General features: G+C 41.3%; 1 protein-coding gene across 20 annotated transcripts in view; it reads left to right on the top strand.

Annotated features, from left to right (window-relative positions):
- The window catches only part of PTPRK (protein tyrosine phosphatase receptor type K), a 569,400-nt gene extending 546,775 nt beyond the window's left edge, over positions 1–22,625 (top strand). For 13 of the 20 annotated variants that reach the window (XM_065588557.1, XM_065588555.1, XM_065588553.1 and 10 more), the window contains 11 exons: positions 301–398; positions 1,191–1,307; positions 4,057–4,226; positions 5,418–5,553; positions 10,489–10,638; positions 11,219–11,392; positions 13,224–13,355; positions 13,616–13,741; positions 15,579–15,742; positions 17,458–17,593; positions 21,381–22,625. In XM_065588557.1, the coding sequence (XP_065444629.1) occupies positions 301–398; positions 1,191–1,307; positions 4,057–4,226; positions 5,418–5,553; positions 10,489–10,638; positions 11,219–11,392; positions 13,224–13,355; positions 13,616–13,741; positions 15,579–15,742; positions 17,458–17,593; positions 21,381–21,434 (1,457 nt within the window). In that variant the 3' untranslated portion in view covers positions 21,435–22,625. The remainder of the gene's footprint in view (positions 1–300; positions 399–1,190; positions 1,308–4,056; positions 4,227–5,417; positions 5,554–10,488; positions 10,639–11,218; positions 11,393–13,223; positions 13,356–13,615; positions 13,742–15,578; positions 15,743–17,457; positions 17,594–21,380) is intronic. The other 7 variants (XM_065588559.1, XM_005280229.5, XM_005280228.5 and 4 more) reach the window with 1 other exon arrangement.
- The last annotated feature ends 734 nt before the right edge of the window (positions 22,626–23,359 follow it).

Here is a 23,359-nt window from a genome sequence, read left to right as displayed (position 1 = left end):
ATCCACAGATGGCTTCTATCATATTTTCTGAGTAGCTACTACAGTGTAGGAGCACTTACACTTTAATATCTTTCAAGTGGTAATTTGGTTAAATTGAGACGCTTCTGCCCCGATTATGAATAACATTATGGTTTAACAACGTCGTCAATATAATGCTGCAATTCTGTAGGGATTATTAGAGCCTTTCATATCTGAGCAAATAACTTCCTGCATATCAAATGCCTATGCTAAAAGATTTTGTTTTTAGTGTTCAGTCGGGTAGTAGTTTTATTACATAGTGTTAGATGTTTTTTTTTCCAGGTCCAGTCCATGAAACAGTGTACGATTTTTGGAGAATGATATGGCAGGAACAGTCAGCTTGTGTTGTGATGGTTACAAATTTAGTTGAAGTTGGACGGGTAAGGAACTTTATTTTTAAAATGTTATATCCTAAGGATAGCCTCTCAAACTGCTGTTTATCATTGCCGAAGAAAATACAGAAAAGTCTTTTGAAAGACACCCTTAACTCTGGGGATGAAGGGGATAAGATAGTATTTTTCTGAGTTCATGTGTCCTTGCAACTTGAAGTAGCATTATATAATATGGCTGCTTTATAAAGAAAAGACCCAACAAATCAGGCTGTTGCCATGTTATTTTCGTGAATAGGGAACAATGCCGCCTGAATCCATAATACAATATAGTGCATAAGAAACATTTCTATATTACTCTGTGCTCAGATGATCACAGCTAGCTGACTAGACAACAAGTGCACATCATCTTTAACAGCAGATAGAAATCAGCAGATTATTTTGCATTTTAGGATTAGCCAGTCTCTTGAGAATTACTTTAATAAAACACCTGAGATTGCTTTACAACAGCATAATTATTGAAATGGAAAACATCCCATATCATTAATTAAAACCAGTGAAAAATATGTTTTCCTTACTAGAAAACTATAGAATTCAGAGTCACTAATTCAGAAAGATAATTTGGCCTTTGTGGAGAGATGTGTAAATCAGCATAAACACTTAATACTAACATTATGAACAGCTTTCACAGTACTTGATTGGCAGTTCGTGCATCTGGTCCACAGTAGGGTTCATATGACTACATCATCATTTTGAAAGTAATTGTGATATAAATTGTTAAGTTACTATTTGGCATGCTTTCACTTTCGTATGCTTTAAGGTGCCTTTTAATTTTGTTTTTAGGTCAAGTGCTATAAGTACTGGCCTGATGACACTGAAGTTTATGGGGACTTCAAAGTGACTTGTGTGGAAATGGAGCCACTTGCGGAGTACGTAGTAAGGACATTCACCCTTGAAAGGGTAAGCCCTTTGAAAGACATCAGAATATTGCTACTTTGCAGCTCAGTTTGTTAAACAGTGTCTTTCACATATTCATGTATAATACCAAATCATTCTGCCTAATTAACAATTCCATAATGCAGAATTTATTTTACCATGGGAGGAATATGTTACATCATTGGTTCCCAATCATTCATATACCCATAGCTCTTGTACTTCAATTTGTTTTGACTGGTGGTGTACACTTCCCTTCCTGACCTTAAAAACGAGCCTGTTTGCTGGGCCCAAGTACATTGTTCTTAACAATCTTCCATTCACTGGGGCATGTCCTGACCCTTACAGGAGTTAATGTTGCTCCAATACCCTGACTTGTGCATTACTTAGGGTATAGCTACAATACGAAATTAAGTCGATTTTATAGAAGTCAATTTTTAGAAATCAATTTTATACAGTCGATTGTGTATGTCCCCACTAAGTGCATTAAGTCGGTGGAGTGTGTCCTCACTACCGTGGCTAGCATCGATTTATGGAGCGGTGCACTGCAGGTAGCTATCCCATAGTTCCCGCAGTCTCCGCTGCCCATTGGAATTCTGGGTTAAGCTCCCAATGCCTGATGGGGCAAAAACATTGTCATGGGTGGTTTTGGGTATGTGTTTGTCAGTCGCCCCTCCCTCCATGAACGCAACGACAGACAATTGTTTTGCACTTTTTTTCCTGGGTTACCAGGGCAGACGCCATACCACGCCATACCATGGCAGCATCGCATGGTCGCGCCTACCCCTTGCTCCCATGGCTCATGAAGCCTGGACAGCAGTAAGGAGCAGTTCAACTATAGGCTGAGCAAGTGCAGAATGGTGGTAGAATGTGCCTTTGGACGTTTAAAAGCTCGCTGGTGCTGTTTGCTAATTAGGTCAGACCTCAGCGCAACCAACATTCCCATTGTTATTGCTGCTTGTTGCGTGCACCATAATATCTGGGAAAGTAAGGGGGAGACGTTTATGGTGGCGTGGGATGTTGAAGCAAATTGCCTGGCGTCTGATTATGAGCAGCCAGACACCAGGGCGATTAGAAGACCACAGCAAGGTGTGCCGCACATCAGATAGGCTTTGAAAACCAGTTTCATGACTGGCCAGGCTTTGGTGTGACAGTTGTGTGTGTTTCTCCTTGATGCAAACCCGCCCCCTTTGTTGATTTTGATTCCCTGTAAGCCAATCACCCTCCCCCCTTCGAAATAAAGTAACTGTTGTTTTGAAACCATACATTCTTTCTTTATTAAAAAAAAAAAGAGAGGGATAACGGATAAGATAGCCCGGATGGGGTGGGGGAGGAGGGAAGGACAAAGCCACATTGCTTATTGTAGCCACACTAAAAATCAAACTGTTTGAATGACAGCCTTCTGTTGCTTGGGCCATCCTCTGCAGTGGAGTGGCTGGGTGCCCGGAGCCTCTCTTTTCCCCCCACCCCCACCCCACGTTCTTGGGCTTCTGGGTGAGGAGGCTATGGAACATGGGGAGGAGGGGAGGTGGTTATACAGTGGATGCAGCGGGGGTCTGTGCTCTTGTTGGCTTTCCTGCAGCTCCAACAGACACTTCATCATGTCCGTTTGCTCCCCCATTAACCTCAGAATCGCATCCTGCCTCCGCTCTTCGCGCTCACTTAATTCTTTCCTGGCCTCTGCCACTGAATGCCTCCATGCATTAAGCTGTGCCCTATCAGTGCAGGAGGACTGCATGAGCTCGGAAAACATGTCATCGCCAGTGGGGTTTTTTTCACCTTCTAATCTGCAATAACCTCAGGGACTGAGGGGGAGCATAGAAACATTCTACGCTGTACAATTCTGGGGGGACTTCATGGTCACCTGTGCTGCTGAGTTCCCCACGCTGACCAAACAGGGAAATGAAATTCAAAAGTTCCCAGGGCTTTTCCTGTGTACCTGGCTAGTGCATCGGAGTTCAAAGTGCTGTCCAGAGTGGTCACAATGGAGCACTCTGGGATAGCTCCCAAAGGCCAATACTGTCGATTTGCGTCTGCACTACCCCAAATTCGACCTAGCAAGGTCGATTTTAGCGCTACTCCCCTCGTCAGGGAGGAGCACAGAAGTCGATTTTAAGAGCCCTTTAGGTCGACAGAACAGGGTTGGTTGTGTGGACGCAGTCATTTTTAAATCGACCTAATGCAGCTAAATTCAACCTAACCCCGTAGTGTAGACCAGGGCTAAGAGTATGAACATAAACTAATATTAGGTAGCAAATACTAGCTGGTGTGGAACAGCTGTGGTCTTCTGGTATAACTGTTACACCTGTCTGCATGGGTTGGAGAATCATAATTTTATATATAGAAACATCAGTAAAATGCTTTTTTGTGTTGACTCTAAAAACTATTAGAACAGTTGGTCTAGCATACTTTAATAGCAAATATAAGTATTATGTGTTTCAGATTTGCAGTACATTATCAAAATATCACACTATGGCACCATTATACTATATAAGCCTTATGGGATAAGATGCCAGTCAGTTTAGAATGGATTCTGCTCTTTTTATGTATATTTGATAAAGATGAACCAGCAATTTATTAATAGCCATGTTTATATTCCATTGTAAAATCAGTTTTCCATAAAACATAGAATGCCATGTTCTTTGCTTAAATTATTTTGAGAAGACAATATGTAGATTCTAGCACTGTTGTCATTGCTTGACTCAGAGAATATTTTGGGTGTTGAATATTTTGAGTTTAATAACCTCTTTCAAAATATTATTTTTGTCTTTGGCAGAGAGGTTACAATGAAATCCGTGAACTTAAACAGTTCCATTTCACAGGCTGGCCAGATCATGGAGTTCCTTACAATGCCACAGGCCTCCTTTCATTTATACGTCGAGTCAAATTGTCTAACCCTCCTAGTGCCGGGCCTATTGTTGTACATTGCAGGTGTGTAGAGAAGAGGTAGATGAATTTTCTACAACTTTATACGTGAGCTTGTATAGTGGTCTCTTGTGAAGTTGTGGAGTTTGTCTTTTTGTTGTTTAACTTTTGGGAATGAATTTGCTCTTTCAACCTCCTGTCCATCCTGGAAGCAGAACTAGGCTAGGTACAGCAATGTTTAAACATAGCTTGATTCTAGTACAATTTCCCCGATTGGTACGGACAGATATTTTTTCCTCAAAACTGTTAGCCTACATTATAACAAGGTTTGGCTAACGTTTAACGTGCTCTATGGCAAAATTTTATGACAGAGTACTAGGATGGTATTTTGTTACTGCTATGTTGACATTTAAAATGTGCCTTTGTGAAATATAATTTTAAGTAGAATATTTAATTGAACATATGGCAACAAATAGATCCATCCAGTGAAGCAACATCCTGAAAAGAGCCTGGATATTGGATAGAGTGGGAACAACTAAAGAGTGTTGTTTTCCATGTACATTTTGCAAATTTTCCCTTATGGGGCACAGTTCGTTGAAATATGATTTCTTGGCAAATCCATCTAATGTGTTAACTACATTCTGCACATAGAGTTAGCCAAGTTGTGCATGTTGCAGGAATTCACTTTTCAAATATCTATAATAGTTATGTAAAAACCAGGAGAGACTCCCATACAATCCTGATATTGCACCAGAAGATTGTTAGCTGCCTAAACCAGAGTATAGGGGAGAGTCTATATTTTACAGTCAAACTTTCTTACCTGAAATTGTCCCTTGGGGAAAAAACGGTCCCCCTTAGTCTCTCTGAATAAAGATAAGTCTTATATGTTTGGAAGGGATTCCATAAAGAGCATAGTCATCCTGAAGATCTCTGTTATCTAACAAGTCTGTTACTACAGTTTTGTTTCTGGACCATGAAGGAATGTTCTGAGATACTAAAAAGGAACCTCACTGATACTGTTTTTACCTAACCTGAGATCTGTTGAAAAGTTCTTGCTTTTGAGTTGTATACATTTCATGTGTGTTTAAATGCTATTCTGAAGAATAAAGGGGGAAACTGGAGATTATGTAATGGTTGGAAAGATATGTATGAGAACTTCGGTTAGTGTTCGAAGTGTGTACTTGTAAATGCCAAAGACAGTTTGCTAAATTTGTGAGGTAGATTTTCTGGATTGTGGGGAGTACTCTGAAATTATTTCCTAATTCTTTCCAGTGCTGGTGCTGGACGAACTGGCTGTTACATTGTGATTGACATCATGCTAGACATGGCAGAAAGAGAAGGTGTTGTGGACATCTACAATTGTGTCAAAGCCTTACGGTCACGTCGCATCAACATGGTACAAACAGAGGTATGATAGCTTATCTGCAATGGATCTAATGCTTTCCTAGCTGCATTAAGTCAGAATTTTATTTCTGTAATCAATACAGCAAAATCCTCTTCATCAGTCACCCATCCCGCCCTCCCCACCAGCAGATGGCTATTTATCCACAGTAAGAGGAATTTCTGAATGAGAACAGTACTATGGAGCCAGGAGCAGCCCTTTGCCTGCTCCCAAACTGGAGCCCATCCAATCCAGAACAATAGAACCCAGTAGCTTCCACACACTCCAGCATCAGCACGGTCCAAACCACCTTCCAAGCGCTGGGCCTACTGATAAAAGAGCAAAAGTCAACTCTTGTCCTGGCTCAGAGAATAGAATTTTTTAGGTGGTGCTTGACTCGACCCAACCCAGGGCCTTTCTGCCAGAGGCCTGATTCCGGACTATGTTGGACCTGATATCCAATGTTATGGTCCATCCAATTACGACAGCTCGGGTTTGCCTCAAGCTACTGGGGCACATGATGGCATGTACTTACGTGGTTCAGGGTGCAAGACTGTGCCTCAGACCCCTCCAGATGTGGCTAGCATCAGTATACTTCCTAAGCAGACACCACTTGAACTCCAGTATGCCCCTAGTCTTTGCCTCCCTGCACTGGTGGAAAGACCCAAGATCGGTAATGATGGGGTTACCCTTTATTACCTTTCAACCATCAGTAGTTTTAATCTTGGATGCATCAGACCTAGAGTGGAGAGCCCACATTAGGACACAGGGCCTCTGGTCCCAAGAAGAACTCTCCCTGCACATAAACCTCAGGGAGCTCAGGGCAGTACACTTAGCTTGCCAAGTGTTCCTTCCCCAGATCTCAGGTAATGTGGTGCAAGTCCTGATAGACAATACCACAGACATGTTCTATATCAACAAGCAGGGAGGTGCCTGATCTTCAGCTCTTTGTCAGGAGGCTATCTGTCTGGGATTTCTGCACGAAGTACTCCATTCATCCCGAGGTGTCACCTCTCCCAGGAGCCTGGAATGTACTGGCAGATCACCTCAGCAGATCCCTTTCCTCTCACCATGAGTGGTCCCTTCACCTGAAGGCACCAAGTTAATCTTCCACAGGCCGGGGCCTCCCCAGGTGGACCTGTTTATTATCAGACAGAACAGAAAATGCCATCAGTTTTGCTCGCTGTCTGGGCACAGCTCAGGCTCCCTCTCCAATACTTTCCTGCTCCCATTGACAGAGCTCCGATTCTATGCCTTTCCTCCAATCCCTCTGGTTTACAACGTCCTCCTAAAAGTCAAACGAACAAGGCAAGAATAATTCTGACTGGTTTGGTGTGCTCCCGGATCTGTCAGTAGCAGCTGCACTCTCGCTCCCACTCAGCCCCTAATCTCACAAGACCACGGCAGGTTGCTTCACCCGAACCTCACTTCCCTGCTCCTAACTGCATGGATGCTGCATGGCTGAACCCAGAAGAACAGGCTTGCTCAGAACAGGTCCAGCAGGTCTTGCTGTGTTGTAGAAAAGCGTCCACCAGGGCTACCTACCTGGCCAAATGGAAGCGCTTCTCAACATTGCATCTCAATGAGCTCTCTCTCCATCTCGATCTTCCCTTCAATCTATGTTGGACTACTTGCTCCACTTAAAGCAAGAGGGCCTGATTCCTCTTGTCTATCAAGGTGCACTTAGCAGCCATCTCAGCTTTCCACCCACCGGTGAACAGCAGGTCAGTGTTCTCCCATGAGATGGCTGTATGTTTCTCAAAGGGCTGGAGAAGCTCTATCCTCAGGTCCATGAGCCAATTCCCCCATGGGACTTAAACCTGGTTCTGTCAAAACCTTTTGACAAAAACTTTTGTCCTGAAGGAACAAAATGGACACCGTGTAGAGTCAAGCACGTGAGTTTATTCCGCACAGCACTGGCGGAGTATCACTTTGCTTATTAGGCTCAGAGACACTTCCAAGCAATTGATTACAATAGATTATATAGGGGTGGAGGGAAGCGATGGGTGGGAGGTCCCGAGCCCCTGGATAGGTTCTAGCAGCAAGACAAGATAAGCACAATAAGCCAATAGTCTAAAAGATTACATAATGGCTCCGTCCATGGTTTCAGGTTAACATACAACATACTGTGTACCGGGGGAGGGATAGCTCAGTGGTTTGAGCATTGGCCTGCTAAACCCAGCGTTGTGAGTTCAATCCTTGAAGAGGCCATTTAAGGATCTGGGGCAAAAATCTGGGGATTGGTCCTACTCTGAGCAGCGGGTTGGACTAGATGACCTCCTGAGGTCCCTTCCAACCCTGATATTCTATGATTTTATAAGTTGAATCCTGATTTGGGGTCCATAGGAATGAGGCAGCTCTTCTCATTGTCCAACAGGTACATTCCTGGGGGTTAAAGCAAAAAGACATTGAAAAGTACATGGCAATAGAAATTGTTTTCAGGGTGCCCCATTTTGTTCCTAAAAGCTAACGTTGGCATCTAGGGATGGGATGCATCTGTGGAGGGGAGGATGTCATATCTCATACTGACATGTTTGGGCCTCTCCATGAACTCTAGGCTGGTATGTAAGGAGGGTATTTGCTATCTCCTTCCTTTACTAAGGAGTGGATATTTTGAGGCCCCTTCCAATGTTTGGTATGTCTGTAACTTCTGATAAGGACACCAATTACTGCTCCCCATCTGGAGTTCTGCTGACTATGCTTTATCTAATAAGAAGCAAGGTTGTCGCTGGTTTATTCAGCTTTTCTTAGGCAATATTATTCATTGTTAACTAGGCCTCCAGCTCAAACCAAGCTTTGGACTTTGGGCCTATGTGAAAAGTTGCTGACAGAGCCTGCGGTCAGGATTTTACAGACAGCAAATGGATCATGGTCCTTCAGGTCCCCTCTTCAAGCCGCTAGCATCATGCCCCCTGTTGCAATCACCTTGGCTGGAAGGGTCTCTGAAATCAAGACCTTTACATCAGAATCGCCTCACATGGAGTTCTTCAAGGACAAGGTCCAGCCATGCCCTGATCTGGCCTTCCTGCTACAATTTCATATCAATCAGGCCAGCCAAGAGCCCAGGCCTCATCAGCAGAGTTCCTCTCACAGTTCCCAATCCAGGACATTTGCAGGGCCACAACCTAGTCATCAGCACAGACCTTCGCTTCTCACTACACCATCACCCAACAGGCCTGGGACAACGCTCGTTTTGGGAGAGCGGTGTTGCTGTCAGCGTGTCCATGACCTCTGAGCCCACCTCCTGGGGTACTGCTTGTGAGTCACCTAACATGGAATGGACATGAGCAAGCACTCGAAGAAGAAAAAATAGTTACTAACTTTTCTATAACTGTCGTTCTTCAAGGTGTGTTGCTCATGTCTGTGCCACAACCCACCCTCCTGCCCCTCTGTCAGAGTTAAGGACAAGAAGCAACTGAGAGGGTGCAGAGCTGGCAGCACTCTTTAAACCGGCGCATAAGTGCACAGCACCAGCGAGTGCTAAAGCCGGCTTGACAGATACCACTAAGGGAAAAATCTCTGGCAGTGGTGCACAAATACACCTAACATGGAATGGACATGAGCAGCAAGACATCTCAAAGAACACAGAAAGCTTAGTAACCGTTTTCTCTAATAACAAAGTAATAAAAGCTACCATCATGAAGCGTTCACACCACTGAGTCACCACACAATCTTACTGTCATTCTCATGGTCCCTTCCACTTACTCTCCCAGTTGTTTGTTACCTCTTGTCTATCCTTGGATTTTAAATTCTTTGTGGGCAGAGACTGTCTGTTACAAACTCTCTGATGTGACTAACACACGGTGGGTGTTGCAGGCTTGCCGTCAGAAATTCTGGGGGGCCGGGACTGGGGCAGAAGTGACACATCTGTCACTTCCAGGACCACCCGCGCCGGCCAATCATGCCGTCCCAGGGGGTCCCCCAAAGCGTGGGTCCCAGAGCAGTTTCGCATCCCTAGGAGTCCCGCGGGCCGCCCAGGCGATTTAAAAGACAGAAGCCGCCGAATTGCTGCCGTGGGCAGCTGAACATAGAAGCTGCCACTGAATTGCTGCCGCCACGGAAACGCGCGTGCCGTCCTAACGGGACATGGACTGCCCCCACCGTCCACGGCAGCAATTCGGCGCGCTGCTTGGGGCGGCAAAAACACATGGACTGCCGCCTCTTGCAGATTGCCACCCCAAGCATCTGCTTCGAATGCTGGTGCCTGGAGCCAGCCCTGGCCCCGGCTCCCAGCTGCCACAGCTGTTACTGTGGCCCCGGCAGCCAGGGGACCCTGGGCCCTTTTAAATCGCCCGGGCGCCTGGGCAATTGCTCCCTTTGCCGTCCCCTGTCGACAGGCCTGTGGCGTTGTATAATATTTGACAAAAGATACTGTTGGAATAATAATGCAGCTGGCTGGGGGCTGCAGACTCACTGGACAGGCCAACAGAATCAGGAGGCAGCATTTCCTGTATTGGCGTAATGCTGAGTCTATTGCCTGCCCCAGTGCTAGGTATGAGACACTAGGTATACCAGTCCACACGCATATAAGTAGCATGAAATATGCCACATAATTGCTAGGAGCAGGTAGTGCTTGAAGCATTGTATATGCTTTCTTTATGTATCACGGAACTGAAAGCTACTATTAAGGAAGCAAATAAGCAGAACCAGCATGAAACTGTCTCCCACACTGACCTATGCACCACAAAATCGCCTGAAAATTCCCCCATTAAGCAAATTAGTGTACTTATGCTCTTACTATTGCTGGACTTAAATTGGTTCTCAGGGAAACATACTGATTAACTGCATCCCAGTTAGGCAGATTGTACTGTACTTAAGGTGCTAAAGCAATATCCAATGGATTGATGGAAGCTGCTTTGAATAAGATTTATAGAGGGGGAAGATCTGCTTATCTTGAAGGAAAGTAAGATTTTATTTTGTTTTTAAATTGCTAGATTTTTCTTTTCTTTTCCTCTTTGGTAGGAGCAATACATCTTTATTCATGATGCCATTCTGGAAGCTTGCTTATGTGGAGAAACTGCCATCCCTGTCTGTGAATTCAAAGCTGCATATTTTGATATGATTAGAATAGACTCTCAGACAAACTCTTCACATCTCAAAGATGAATTTCAGGTATTTATAATTACTGGTAGCTCTTCATAGAATAGCAACTTTTTTTGCCTCTAGGTACATATAATTTCTTTTAAGAAAAAAGACTTTCATAACAAATTCATAACCTTTGTCCCTTTCTTGTATTTAAGATAATATAGCACCCTTTTCTTTTATTATGTACTTTACAAGGTCACTCTTAAATATGAAATACCCGTCTTAGATTATAATTGCAATAGACTGCTGACTATAATGAACAGTACTGACCTTGAACTGGCAGGATGGGGGAGTTATTTTGCATTTTAAGCAACTGAGACATAGTTCATGTGTTTCACAAGATTCTCTTCTATTTTCTTCCCTTTTGGATTGCATGTTAGGGGGGGATGCACTTAGAGGATCCGTTCAGCAGTTCCTGATGTGTCTTCGTACCTGAGCTTTCATTCATTTAAACTGAAAAAATGTCAAGTTTCTCAAGCAGACACATGCTCTTGTTTGCTTGTAATTTTTCATGTTTCCCACATTGCAACATTTTAAATGAATGAATTTCAAGAACACTGTATATAAGATGCACTATAACATGATATTGATTCCCTCTGCTGTTTAGACCCTGAATTCTGTGACCCCTCGGCTGCAAGCTGAAGATTGCAGCATAGCCTGCTTGCCAAGGAATCATGACAAGAATCGCTTCATGGATATGCTGCCACCTGACAGATGTCTGCCTTTCTTAATTACTATTGATGGGGAGAGCAGCAACTATATCAATGCTGCTCTTATGGATGTAAGAGACTATCTCCTTTGTCTACGTAATGTACCATGAAAAGCTGTGTAATATGAGAGAGAACTCTTGCTGGTTAAAGAAAGGGTAATTTTTTCTTCCTGTAGTGTTCAGTAAAATGGTCTTAACAAAGAAGGGAGAGGGAAGTCTTGGCAACATTTTTAAAATCCACTAACTTTTGTTGTTCCTTTACAACATTAGATATCTCAGATGTCTCAGTGCTTCTGTGATCCTCTGGAAAGCTGGGAACTCCCCTTTTTAATAGTACACCTCTACCTCGATATAACGTGACCCAATATAACAAAAATTCTGATATAACACGGTAAAACAGTACTCCGGGGGGGCGGGGCTGCTCACTCCGGTGGATCAAAGTAAGTTCAATTTACCCCGGTTTCACCTATAACGCGGTAAGATTTTTTGGCTCCCGAGGACAGCGTTATATCGAGGTAGAGGTGTATTGTATTAAATCTCCAATTTCCATTCCTCCATAGTCACAATATATAGCATCTTCAAATCTGTCACTGGTCCAGAAATGAATACTGCTCATCTGAGCTTTGGGCTAACAATTTGTGGGTAGCAATTCCATATTTGTTGGGGGGGAAAAGAAGTCCTGCCAAGCCACCCCATCCCTTTCCATCTCAGCACCCATGCCCCCAAATGTGATCTGATGTAACAGTCCCACTATAGCTGGTATCCCTTGTGTTGTGTCTCCTCCTTCTGCTACTTGCAACCCATGTGTTGCCGGGACAGCAGGAGCTGGAGGCTGCAGGGAGTAGATCCAAACACCCTGTTCTCAGCCTCCAGGAGGTTAGTCCCATTGAAGCCTTAGTTTGCACTGCTTTGTGCCTCCTCTCTGCTGCCAGCAGTCTATGTGCTACAGGGCCAGAAGTTCCTCAGTGGCAGCCACATGGACTGCAGCCATCAGGAGATAGAGCAGCTCCAGTCCTATCAGGAGTATTCCAGTCGCAGTAGGAGGTAGTGCAGCCTGAGTACATCAGTAACTACACAGCTGTGTCCTTACCAGTGGGAATTTGTCCCTAATTACCAGCCTTCTCTGCCTTTAAAAATAACTGCCAGCCCCCACCCCCCCGACTATCATTCTTCCCAGATAGCAACGGTGCATGACAGTCACTTGCTGGTCTTCCGTTGACTCCTTCCACTAGTGACAACATAGCAATGCTCACAGCCTGAGTCGAACCCCAACCAAGAGATGCAGGGAGGGGATGTAAAATGCCAAAAGACTTCTCCAATAAAACTGTTTTTAAAAGTTTTTTTTAAACTTGAAAACTTTTTGATGTCAGCCCAAAGAGCGGTTGATAAAGAAAAGAAAATCGCTTTAAGCTCAGTTTGGGGAGGAAAGGGGGCCTTGTGGTTATCGCACCGTCATGGGACTCAAGGTCTAGGTCCAGTTCCTGGCTGAGTCACAGACTTGTTGTGTGAACTTGGTTAAATCAATCTTTCTGTGCCTCGGTATCCCCCTCTGTAACGTGGGGCTAATACATCTCTACTTTGTCTCCCAAGTATTCTAAGATAATCTGAAACCATGATGAATGCATGTAATATAAGCACCAGTTCAGCAAAATATGCAACAATGGGCTCAACTTTTGAGTGATTAATTTAAAGGGGATTTATGCATATGTGACCTGTTTCCCCCCCCCCCCCCCCCCCCCCACTTTAAGATATCTTATTGTCTGAATAGTTGTTCTGGTTAAAATTGCTAGATTTTGTTCCACTACATTGTTTTAGTTATGTTGCCAGGAGGCCCAGACTTTGCATAATCGTTATTCAGTGCTTTCTTTACTAATATTCCCCTATTCACTCCTTTTCTTTACAGAGCTACAGGCAACCAGCTGCTTTCATTGTCACACAACATCCTTTGCCAAACACTGTGAAAGATTTCTGGAGATTAGTGTATGACTATGGCTGTACCTCTCTTGTAATGTTAAATGAAGTTGATTTAGCACAGGTTAGTGTTTGCGTATGGGGGTTTTGTGAACAAATTAATGCGTCAAGGTGGTTACGCTTTGTAATAGGGTGAATGTAATTACAGTGCAGTTTCATTGCAATTACAGTGTAATTACCCTGTGGCTTTGCTTTTCAATAACTAACTAGTATTAATTAACATATCTATTACTGTGCTATAAAGTGTGTTACAATAATAATGAAATACTACAATATTCATGATGCAACTTAAATTTTAATTGTATCCATTTTATTCTTGTTCAGGGCTGTCCACAGTATTGGCCTGAAGAAGGAATGCTGAGATATGGTCCTATTCAAGTGGAATGCATGTCTTGTTCAATGGATTGTGATGTAATAAACAGAATTTTCAGGATATGCAATCTAACAAGAGTAAGTATCATCATAATGATAACAGCTAACTGAGCTATTGTGGATTTGAGTATTACATAATACTAAATATACAATATTAATTCTCTTCAGACATTAAGCAGAACAGAATTAAACATTCAGTTCCTAAGATTTAACTATTTTTCTACAGCTGCCTATAATGGACACAAGCAGTATTTCATTTTATAACTGTCATATGAAATTGCATGTAAGCATATCTGAAGGACACTTGTGGTTATGTAATTAACACCTCATGGGCGTTGTGGTGCAAGAACCACAAAACAAAGCAGAAGCATTATGACATTCTACTAAATATGTGTGAAAAGACTCAGTTATTCTGGTTTTGGAGGTTCTTGAGACACTGTGCCCAGACCTACATTTACTAAAATGTTCTCTCCACCTCCAGTAATGATGCAAGTCTTGATGCACTTTTCATCTTTTATCCATTACTGTCTCTGTCTTCTTTAATGTTGTCCTGCATTCTTTCAACACTCTCAAACCCTGCGTATCAGCCACTACCTTCTCCTTCAGATCTCCACTAGAAACTCATTTCTGCTATGTTGCCTGCATGCAATGAGTTAAAGAAAAATTTGTGAGAACCAGTAGGTTAAGCTGTTGTAACCATCCCCCACTTTATTACCCTCACTTGTTACATCTCATATTTAGAGATCAAGTTCGGACACGTCTGTGAAGTACATAGCATATTTCTAATTTAACTCATAAATGATTATGATAATGGATATGGGGAAACGAAAGGGTGTTGCAAAGGCTCTTCTGTCAGGTTTTGATTTCCCAAGCTATTTTTCATAGGTGGTTCAGAACTGGGTCATGTTTTATCCATACTCTATGCTTTAGTTGAAAGGAGTGTTAAGCAAAATGTTTTCATCTCTCTTTTTAACTCTCCTTGTTGTGTCTGGGAAATTCAATACAGTGTAGAGATATTAATACATTTAATGATTATGCTGTAGTCCTTTTTTGTTTCTTATATTTTGTAGTTTCCTTGTTCCTGTCTCTTTCACTTGTTCCATCTCTTATTTTCATTCTCTCCATTTCTTTTGGCTTTAAATTTTTTGTTTCCTCTGTCTCTCTCCATTCTCCCTTTCCTGTGAACCTTTCTTTCTCTCTGCACCATCTCTTTTCCCCCCCAGGACCCCACATCTCTTTCCATCTTTGCCTGCTCCCGCTACATGAAACCAGAGTGAGTTATTTATTCTTTAGGGCAGCCAGGTACCGGAAACCTTTTCTGAAACATTCTAAGCCACCCCAGAACACTCTGTGTCTGAAACTCAGTTTAGGAAAGGCTCAGAGATCTGTCATCAGGATATGATGGGCTGGCAAAAGGAGCAGACTCCATTCAAGCAAAAAACATATTTGTACACCACCATCATTTGTTGTTGTTTTATAACTGGAAATACTTTGTCAGGATAAGTGCTCCTACAGAGCCACTGCATTTCTGTAAGGTCTACAGATTCAACAACAGGGTTTTTTATTGCTTATGTAGAGGTAGAATTTTTTTTAAAAAAACTATTTAGAATCCAGAGAAATATCCCTGTTAGTTTATTTAGGAGTGGTTAAATTAGTGGCCCTATAAATTTTGATGTCCTAATTGCAACTACTCCAGAACATTTTCTTCTTAAACTTGTTCCATTGCGCCCTACTTCTGTAATTCTTAACAGACACCTTTATGCTATCTCTTTGTATGTATGCTCAGCACATACATGTAATGGAATTTGTGTGCAATATATACTCTGATTTAGTTTCACATTGTTTTATCTGTTTAGTTTTCATAAACTGATTATAAATGTGCCATGTTAATGTAAAGTGGTTTGGCTTCCATCAGCCACAGGAAGGCTATCTGATGGTGCAGCAATTCCAGTATTTGGGATGGACTTCTCACAGAGACATTCCAGGCTCCAAGAGATCATTTTTGAAGTTAATTCTTCAAGTTGAAAAATGGCAAGAGGAATGTGAAGAAGGGGAAGGCCGAACTATCATTCACTGTCTGTGAGTAATTTTGTTGTGGCCGACTGGGTATGTGGCAGCATCTCGGACTGTTTAGCATCCAATTCATTATTTTAAGTTCAATCCAGTGCTCCTGTTAATACATTCTATTGCATGTGTCCTATTTTGTTTTCTTTAATTTTGGCCCTGGTACTTGTCACCCACTTCGGACTGGGGCCTACATACTGTGGAGATGAGCACAATAGAAGTGGCCGGCTGGACAGATATGTGTTCTCTTTTGCTGGGATTTTCTAGAATCTCAATTTTCTCCTTTTACACCTAATGGCAGTGTTTTCCAGGTGGCTATAATTGAGGGTCCACAAGTGACTTCTGATCCAATACCATTATACTATTGAGTAATCCAACAGGATGCTTCTTTGTACAAAGGGTACGTCTACACTTACCGGAGGGTCCGGCGGCAGGCAATCGATGTTCTGGGATCGATTGATCGCGTCTGGTTTAGACACGATAAATCGATCCTGGAAGTGCTCGCCGTCGACACCAGTACTCCAGCTCGGTGAGAGGAGTACGCGGCATCGACGGGAGAGCCTCCCTGCCACGTCTGGATCCATGGTAAGTTCGGACTAAGGTACTTCGAATTCAGCTACGTTATTAACGTAGCTGAATTTGCGTACCTTAGTCCGAAGTGGGGGGTTAGTGGGGACCAGGCCTAAGTGGCAAGAGATTACATATAATGAAGCTTTTCATTATATGTTATGCATATTTTGAATAGTGCTCTTCCAACAAGTTTACACATCACAGCTATTTTGTGTCATTCTGGACCAAGAATATGCATACCTGAAATCAGAGACATTTTTGTTACATCTATAGTAGTGCTAGTGAAAAATAATTAATGTACAGCATGTAGGCAGTACCTGCTTTTCTAGCACTGTCATTTAAAAAGAAGAGAGAAGAAAAAAACCCACTGACTCCCACCATATGTGTAACCAATTAAATGTCATCTTTAAAAGAGAGCTATTTTTAGGAAAAGGGGGAAAACCGGTATATTTTATATTTTTTTACATTCCCTGAATGAAAAGTGACCGATCTCTTTTCTACCATATTTCAACTTAAAGCTTCAATTTTAGCAGTTGAATAAACTGCCTTCAAAAGGAGGTTTATAATTAAGTGTTCACAGATCTCTTTTGACTCTTAACTACAGCAAAATTCCAGAATGCCCATATTGTGTCCACAGACTCATATAGTTTGTTTACGTAATTTAAATGTATATTCAAGAAAAAAACACCTATCCTGGTTTCCAGGAACTTTTGGAAATAATATCAAAAAGTTACAAAAAAGATTAGCAGCATCTCTAAAAATCAAATCAACAGAACACTCCAGTAATATTCTGCCACTATTCTTGTAGCTTGTGATGATTTAAAACAGTTCCCTCCAGAAACAAATGGAAAATGTTGCAGTTTATATTCATAACACTTGCTTTTAATTTCTCCTGCCCGCTTCAGTTGTGTTATAGCATAGCTAGGCTGCATAATGAGCTATATAGCGTACCACAGTTGATTCAAAACAGTATCAAGAGTGGCAGTGATGTCAGATGTTTCAAACCACATCACCTAGAGCTATGAGGGGATTGATAAAGGTCTGTCTCATCTAATGGGTGCCCCATCTTGTATTTTTACAAAATTAAAGATGAGATATATGTGACAGGTATATTTGTACGTTAACAGATGTATTAACTCTGTTGTTTTGCTTACATTCAGGAATGGTGGTGGTCGGAGTGGAATGTTCTGTGCTATAGGCATAGTGGTTGAAATGGTCAAAAGACAAAATGTGGTTGATGTTTTCCACGCAGTAAAGACGTTACGGAATAGTAAGCCAAACATGGTAGAAACCCCGGTAAGTTGCAGCACATTGATTGGAATTCAGACAGCCAGTTAGCAAGAAGGATAATATACAGTGTGTATTGATATGGCTCACTTGGGAGCACTCTCCCCTGGGATGCAGGTTGTTCATCATTTCAGTGGTGTGACCAAAAGTACTAGATCATGAATCTTGTGCTCAAAAAACATAGTAATCCATCTACTAGGGCTAGGAGACCTGCAGGTATCACCCTAGTATAATTCTAACAGTGAATGTAATATTCTGAGCAGGTGTACTGTTGTGAATTGTTACATCCTGAGTTGGAAACCTATTGCACATAGAAGGACTACACATTGGATAGCATGGTATTGTGTGTTTTGGTAGGTCATTTCTCTCCTACCATATCATCTGCTTTTCAAGGAAAATTTTCAGAACAGTTAGGCCTTTTCTACACTACGGGGGGGAGTTGGACCTGAGTTACGCAACTTCAGCTACGTGAATAATGTTGCTGAAGTTGACGTACTTAGATCTACTTACAGTGGGGTCCACTATGCTATGTCAACAGGAGACGCTCTCCTGTCGATTCCCCTTGCGCTTCTTGTTCAGGTGGAGTACAGGAGTTTATGGGAGAGTGATCTGCGGTCAATTTAGCGGGTCTTCACTAGACCTGCTAAATCAACCGCTGATGCATCGATCGCTGTGCCTCAATCCCCTGTTAAGTGTAGACAATCCCTTAGGGTACACTATAATCTCTCAAGATCAACCTATGTTCTTAAAGTAACACTATAGCTCATTTTGCTCAGACAAACTATCTTAAAAGTTTACAAGCCAAGACAGTTCTTCCTAAGAGGAATAAACTGTGAAGTGGAAATCTATTATATTTTGTAATTGCAATTGCTATTTCTGGGTCTTTGTGGTAATTTGTAACACTGCTTTCTGACAGAGCCAAAATGACACAGGGAAACTTTAATCTTAAAACATTTCTTTTAATAGATTAGGTTTTTTTTATTGTAAACTTGCTTCAACAAACTATAACTCTAAAGAAAATGTTTTTTTTTAAAACGTTAAATGCCTGATTTTGAAATAGTCTCTCGTTTTCTAGATGCAGCTTTACTCATCCCCCCTCCCCACACACACACACGTCCCAGACTGGGTAATTTACCTGTTCATGTTCCACTCCTGCCTCCAAAATTGCAGACTGCGTGAAGGCCCTTTAGAAAAAATGAATCCTTAAACATTAAAGATTGTTCTTGTCATGGTTAAGTATGAAAGCAGGTTGGAGAATGGCTTGGAATTTTTGCCATTTGACTCTCATGCTGACAGCAGTCAGTGTTGCAAATACCCAGACTCTTCAGACAGATGGTTGCCTCTAGCACTGAGCTCAGACATGCCAATTGAAATTAAAAATGTTCACGGTTTATATACAGTGAAAATTGTTTCTGACCCTTCGAACTTACATATTGAACAAAATGGGTGTAGTTTGCCTTTCCTCATACATCCTTTTTTCCAGGTGTCAGAATTTACTAGGCTTCAGGTGTACGTGATACGATTTCCCTAATTATTATTTGTTGCTGTCTGGAGTGGCTCACAACTGTGAGTGCCTACCTGAGGGCAGACTGTCAGAAAACAGAGCAGATACCCCAAGCTGATGGTGTGTTCTATAATTAGATTTCATCAAGCCAGTAACAAATGTGAACTTCTGGTTTACTATACCAGTTTTACCATGGAGTCACAGACAGTCCCATTAGACTCTCTAGCCTATCTTGCCACCCAGACAAACAGAACTTTGTGATAATGGTCACTCAAACCAAAAATCACACCACATCAGGTTTCTCCCAGTCCAAAGAGAGCAGTCACTTACCCCAGATCATTTGGTACTCCAGATCTTACACAAAAGACAATGCTGACAGCTAAATCTATAGTAAACTAACTAAAGATTTTTTAGCTGAGAAAAAAGAATGAGAGTTATTGAGAGGTTAAAGGAGGTACAATATATGTACAGGTGAATCACAGTTTGTAATTCCAAATGGTGGCAATGATGTAATAAACTACCAGTTTCCCAAAAGTCTTTCAGGGCTACCCAGAATAACTCTGGGGATCTGCACTATGCATCTGGTATACTTCCCTGAAAGAGTCCAAAGGATCTTTCTTTGCATTCATTCTTATAGCTTCTTCTCACAAAACACAAGCTAACAGAGTCTCTACCCATGTGACGCTGAGTGAGGAATGCACTTTGAGTCTCTGACCTCAGGTCATCACACACAATGGCCATTTGCTTTGGAACTAGCATCTTTTCTCATAAAGTCCTTCATTAGCATTCCACAAAACTTCTTTGATGTCTGATGAGTTATTTAGTTGCAGGCGTATTTACAATGTAAACGTTTGCTATTACACTATGACAGGACACAGATATGTAAAAACAATGCATGTAACATCCCATTCGTTTTATGAAGTTTAAACACCAAACACACTCTTCTACAGTGAACAGTGTACTTTGATCTATACTAATACACACATGAATTCACATGAGTACACTCTATCATGACCTGGTCTGCCAGCGTCATAGTTGCTTCCATCTGCCAGTACCAAGTGGATTAAATGATAGCTAGAATGTTAACAGCTGTAAGGGGGAGGTTATTGAACGTATCTGGCCTACCTGTGGCCATCTTGCTAAAAGTACTATAGAGTCTATGCAGCACACTTTTGAGATGTAGTGCACAAAACTGGTGCACAGATTCCAGTTCATTGTTGAGAGTGAAAGCAGATCAGATCACATGGAAAATTACTTGCTGAACTTAAGTGCTACTATAAAGAGAGTCCAATGTATATTGCGTATGATTCTGGTAGATTATCTGAAAACTTCTCTTTATTTTTTTAAAAGCCCCAAATCCATTGTAGTTTTAATCTGCAGTTACTGAATTTCTGTAGGTGTGTTTCTCTGTGGTGTGTATTGTGTGGGCTTTTATTCAGAGCTCTTGAACGACAGCAGCAGCAGCTGTTGAGTCGTTAGTAAAAAACAAACCAGGAAAACCAATGTAGCATTGTCATCTGCCCTACATTCAACAAGATCATCAGATAACAAAAGTAAGCAGCACAATAAAACCTTTTAGATATCCCACCACTTCCTGCTAGTGGATTTTGCAACCTAAAGTAAATCATGAGACCAGGCTCGTTTCATTTAGCTTTAAAAGCTGGTAGAATTTAATCAACTTCTCTCTCTCTCTCTCTCTTTCTTTCCCCCCTTCAAATATTGACATTGAACAGCAACCTTGTTTAAAAATAAATATCAGTTTTCCTGGCTGCACTTGCTGATCTCCTCACTTAAATGCACCTTCTGATCTATTTGACATTACATTATTTATCACAATTTCTAACACTGTCTTGAGGCCTAATGCAGTTCAGTATCATAGCTCATTATTCCCTTGAATGATATTAAGATGCTATTGCTAGTTTACTTCTAAATACCATTTGACTTAGAAGAAGCAGCTGTCAGTTGTACAGGGACTGAAGTAGTTCACTAGAGAAATACTTTGTTAGAAAATGAAAACTACGAGTTTTATAACTAACTCAGAAGCGGAACAAATCACAGGGAAGCAAAGAGTTTATTGCCATGTGTGGCCAGTTCTCCCCTTCCACTGTGGTGGTTAGGCTGAGATTTGAAATCAGAGCCGACATCAGTCATCTAATAATTTAAAAGAAAAATCATATGAGAATGCTAGTATGGACTAAAATGGCTCAGCGGTAGGCAGAGAATATAGTTGCTCATAGATATCCCTGACCTTTAATATATTAGACAGTTTCTTTAATTTTCTCTCTTTTTCAGGAGCAATATCGTTTCTGCTATGATGTCGCTTTGGAGTACCTTGAATCATCTTAGTTGGAATGGATGTGACAAAGTGAACCAAGTATATGAAGCTCAGTAAACTGTTTTGATAGCAGTTGTTCAACCTGTGAAGAGAGATTTTAGTGAGGGGGACTTTTAAAATTTAAATGCAAAAGTATTTTTCTTATGAAGTTGTGGATCTTAATAAAAGAACTCAGTCTGTTTCTATGCCTGTATACAGTATCAACATTTAATGTCACATAAATAAATTTAATGAAATCCAGAGTCAGAAGAAATTTGCTCAAATTAGGACTTTTCAGTGTTTGTATATACAGCCGTCTCTCAAATACAGTAGAGCCACCATCTGTTGCATGTATCAATATTTCCTATATGGTATTATTTTTCCTTTTCCTTTTTCTTTTGATAAATTGTTAAAGTAAAACAAAACTGTGCAGATTGATAGTAAAATTCATTCTTTATACGTTTCAAGTGTTGCAACTCTATATAACTGGCTTATTTTGTTTTAATGTGCAATGATGGCTGGATCACATAAAGTTCTTTATAGAGAAACTTCAACATAAGCCAAAGACTCAAGTGTAAATATGTCTATATGGAGAAAGCACATTGTATTTATTGTTTACTTGCATTCCTTTTTTGATGGCTGAAAAAACAATCATTTTTCTTGAAGAAAGCTTTTTTTGCTGAAATCAAGTGTAAACGATTTTTGTAGTTTATTTTTTGTATGTTGTAGTGTAAGTAGAAGACATACTTTTTATGCATAGATGAGGAAACATTGGTATAGTGATTTTGTTGTGTACATGCTTGTGAATTAAATCCATGTAAACAACTCGGTTATAGAAGGTCTTTAACTACAGGACCAAAATCAAAACATTTTGCTGAAAATGTATAGTTTTTCACAGTTGCATTAGTTAAATATTGATCGAAGGAATATATAAGGAAACCGCACACATTAAAATGGCCTTGCTTATGACTTGCACAATGTTGGAAGTAGTTTCTAAGCACCGTTACAATTTATGGGGAACAAATTATTCAACAATGCTTGAAGCACAGGTCAAGAGAAGAGGACAACATGTAACTTTTCAGAGTAAGAAGTGTTTATTTAGCAAATTGTAAAATTAAATGATGTTTATTTTGATGTTTACAGACATGTAAGCTTTGGCCTCTGACAAAGCAAAATTTGAATAAATCAATGCCAGATTCTGGTTATGGTCTTGGTGTACAAAACAGCCATGTGTTTTTACTTAGTTCTTCATCCACAGTTAACAAATCTTGACATATTTTGCTAGCTAATATCATTCCAGTCCCCTGTTGTTTTTGGAATTGACAGAAAATGACAAGGTGCTTATAAATACTAATGTAAAGTAAGAGTGAATTAAACAACTTTTATAAAAAGATGTTGATTCCATATTATTGCTTATTTTGATAACATTTCATTTATTATCATTACTAAGAAATTGTCATGTTGCTGGAGTAGTGCAATGTCAGTGGATTCCAACAGAGGTCCATATTTGCTTAAAGGAAGAAAGACACAGGGCATGCTCCCTCACCCTGGATTTATTTTAGCAAGCAGTCCCCACACACTCTTACGTAAGCCCATCACAGTGTACTTTATTTACAAGGTTGTATACAGCTTCAGGTCCCATCACCATACAGCTTTTTCCGAGTTTCATTGTACCCCCTAGGCACAGGGTGAGAACATGGGAGGAGAGTTCTCACCTCTCTTAGATCTGGGGCTGCTTTGTCCTTCCAGCCCCTCCCCCTTCCTGTGTCTCCCACTTAACCATCCCCAGTTAGTGAGCTGAATCGCCTTGTTAACTGGTTAATCACCCAACCCTAATCAGTTATCTCCCAATTTGGGGACACTTACAAAGTGCAGAGTAGTGATCCAGCTCTAGGCTATTCCCACTCTCACACTCTGCCTACCGCGTTTTTGTTTGTTTCTTACCAGGGCCTTTTCT

This window comes from Chrysemys picta, chromosome 3 (genome assembly GCF_011386835.1).
Source record: "Chrysemys picta bellii isolate R12L10 chromosome 3, ASM1138683v2, whole genome shotgun sequence".
Classification (NCBI taxonomy): domain Eukaryota; kingdom Metazoa; phylum Chordata; order Testudines; family Emydidae; genus Chrysemys; species Chrysemys picta.
This window is presented reverse-complemented; position numbering and strand designations above follow the sequence as displayed.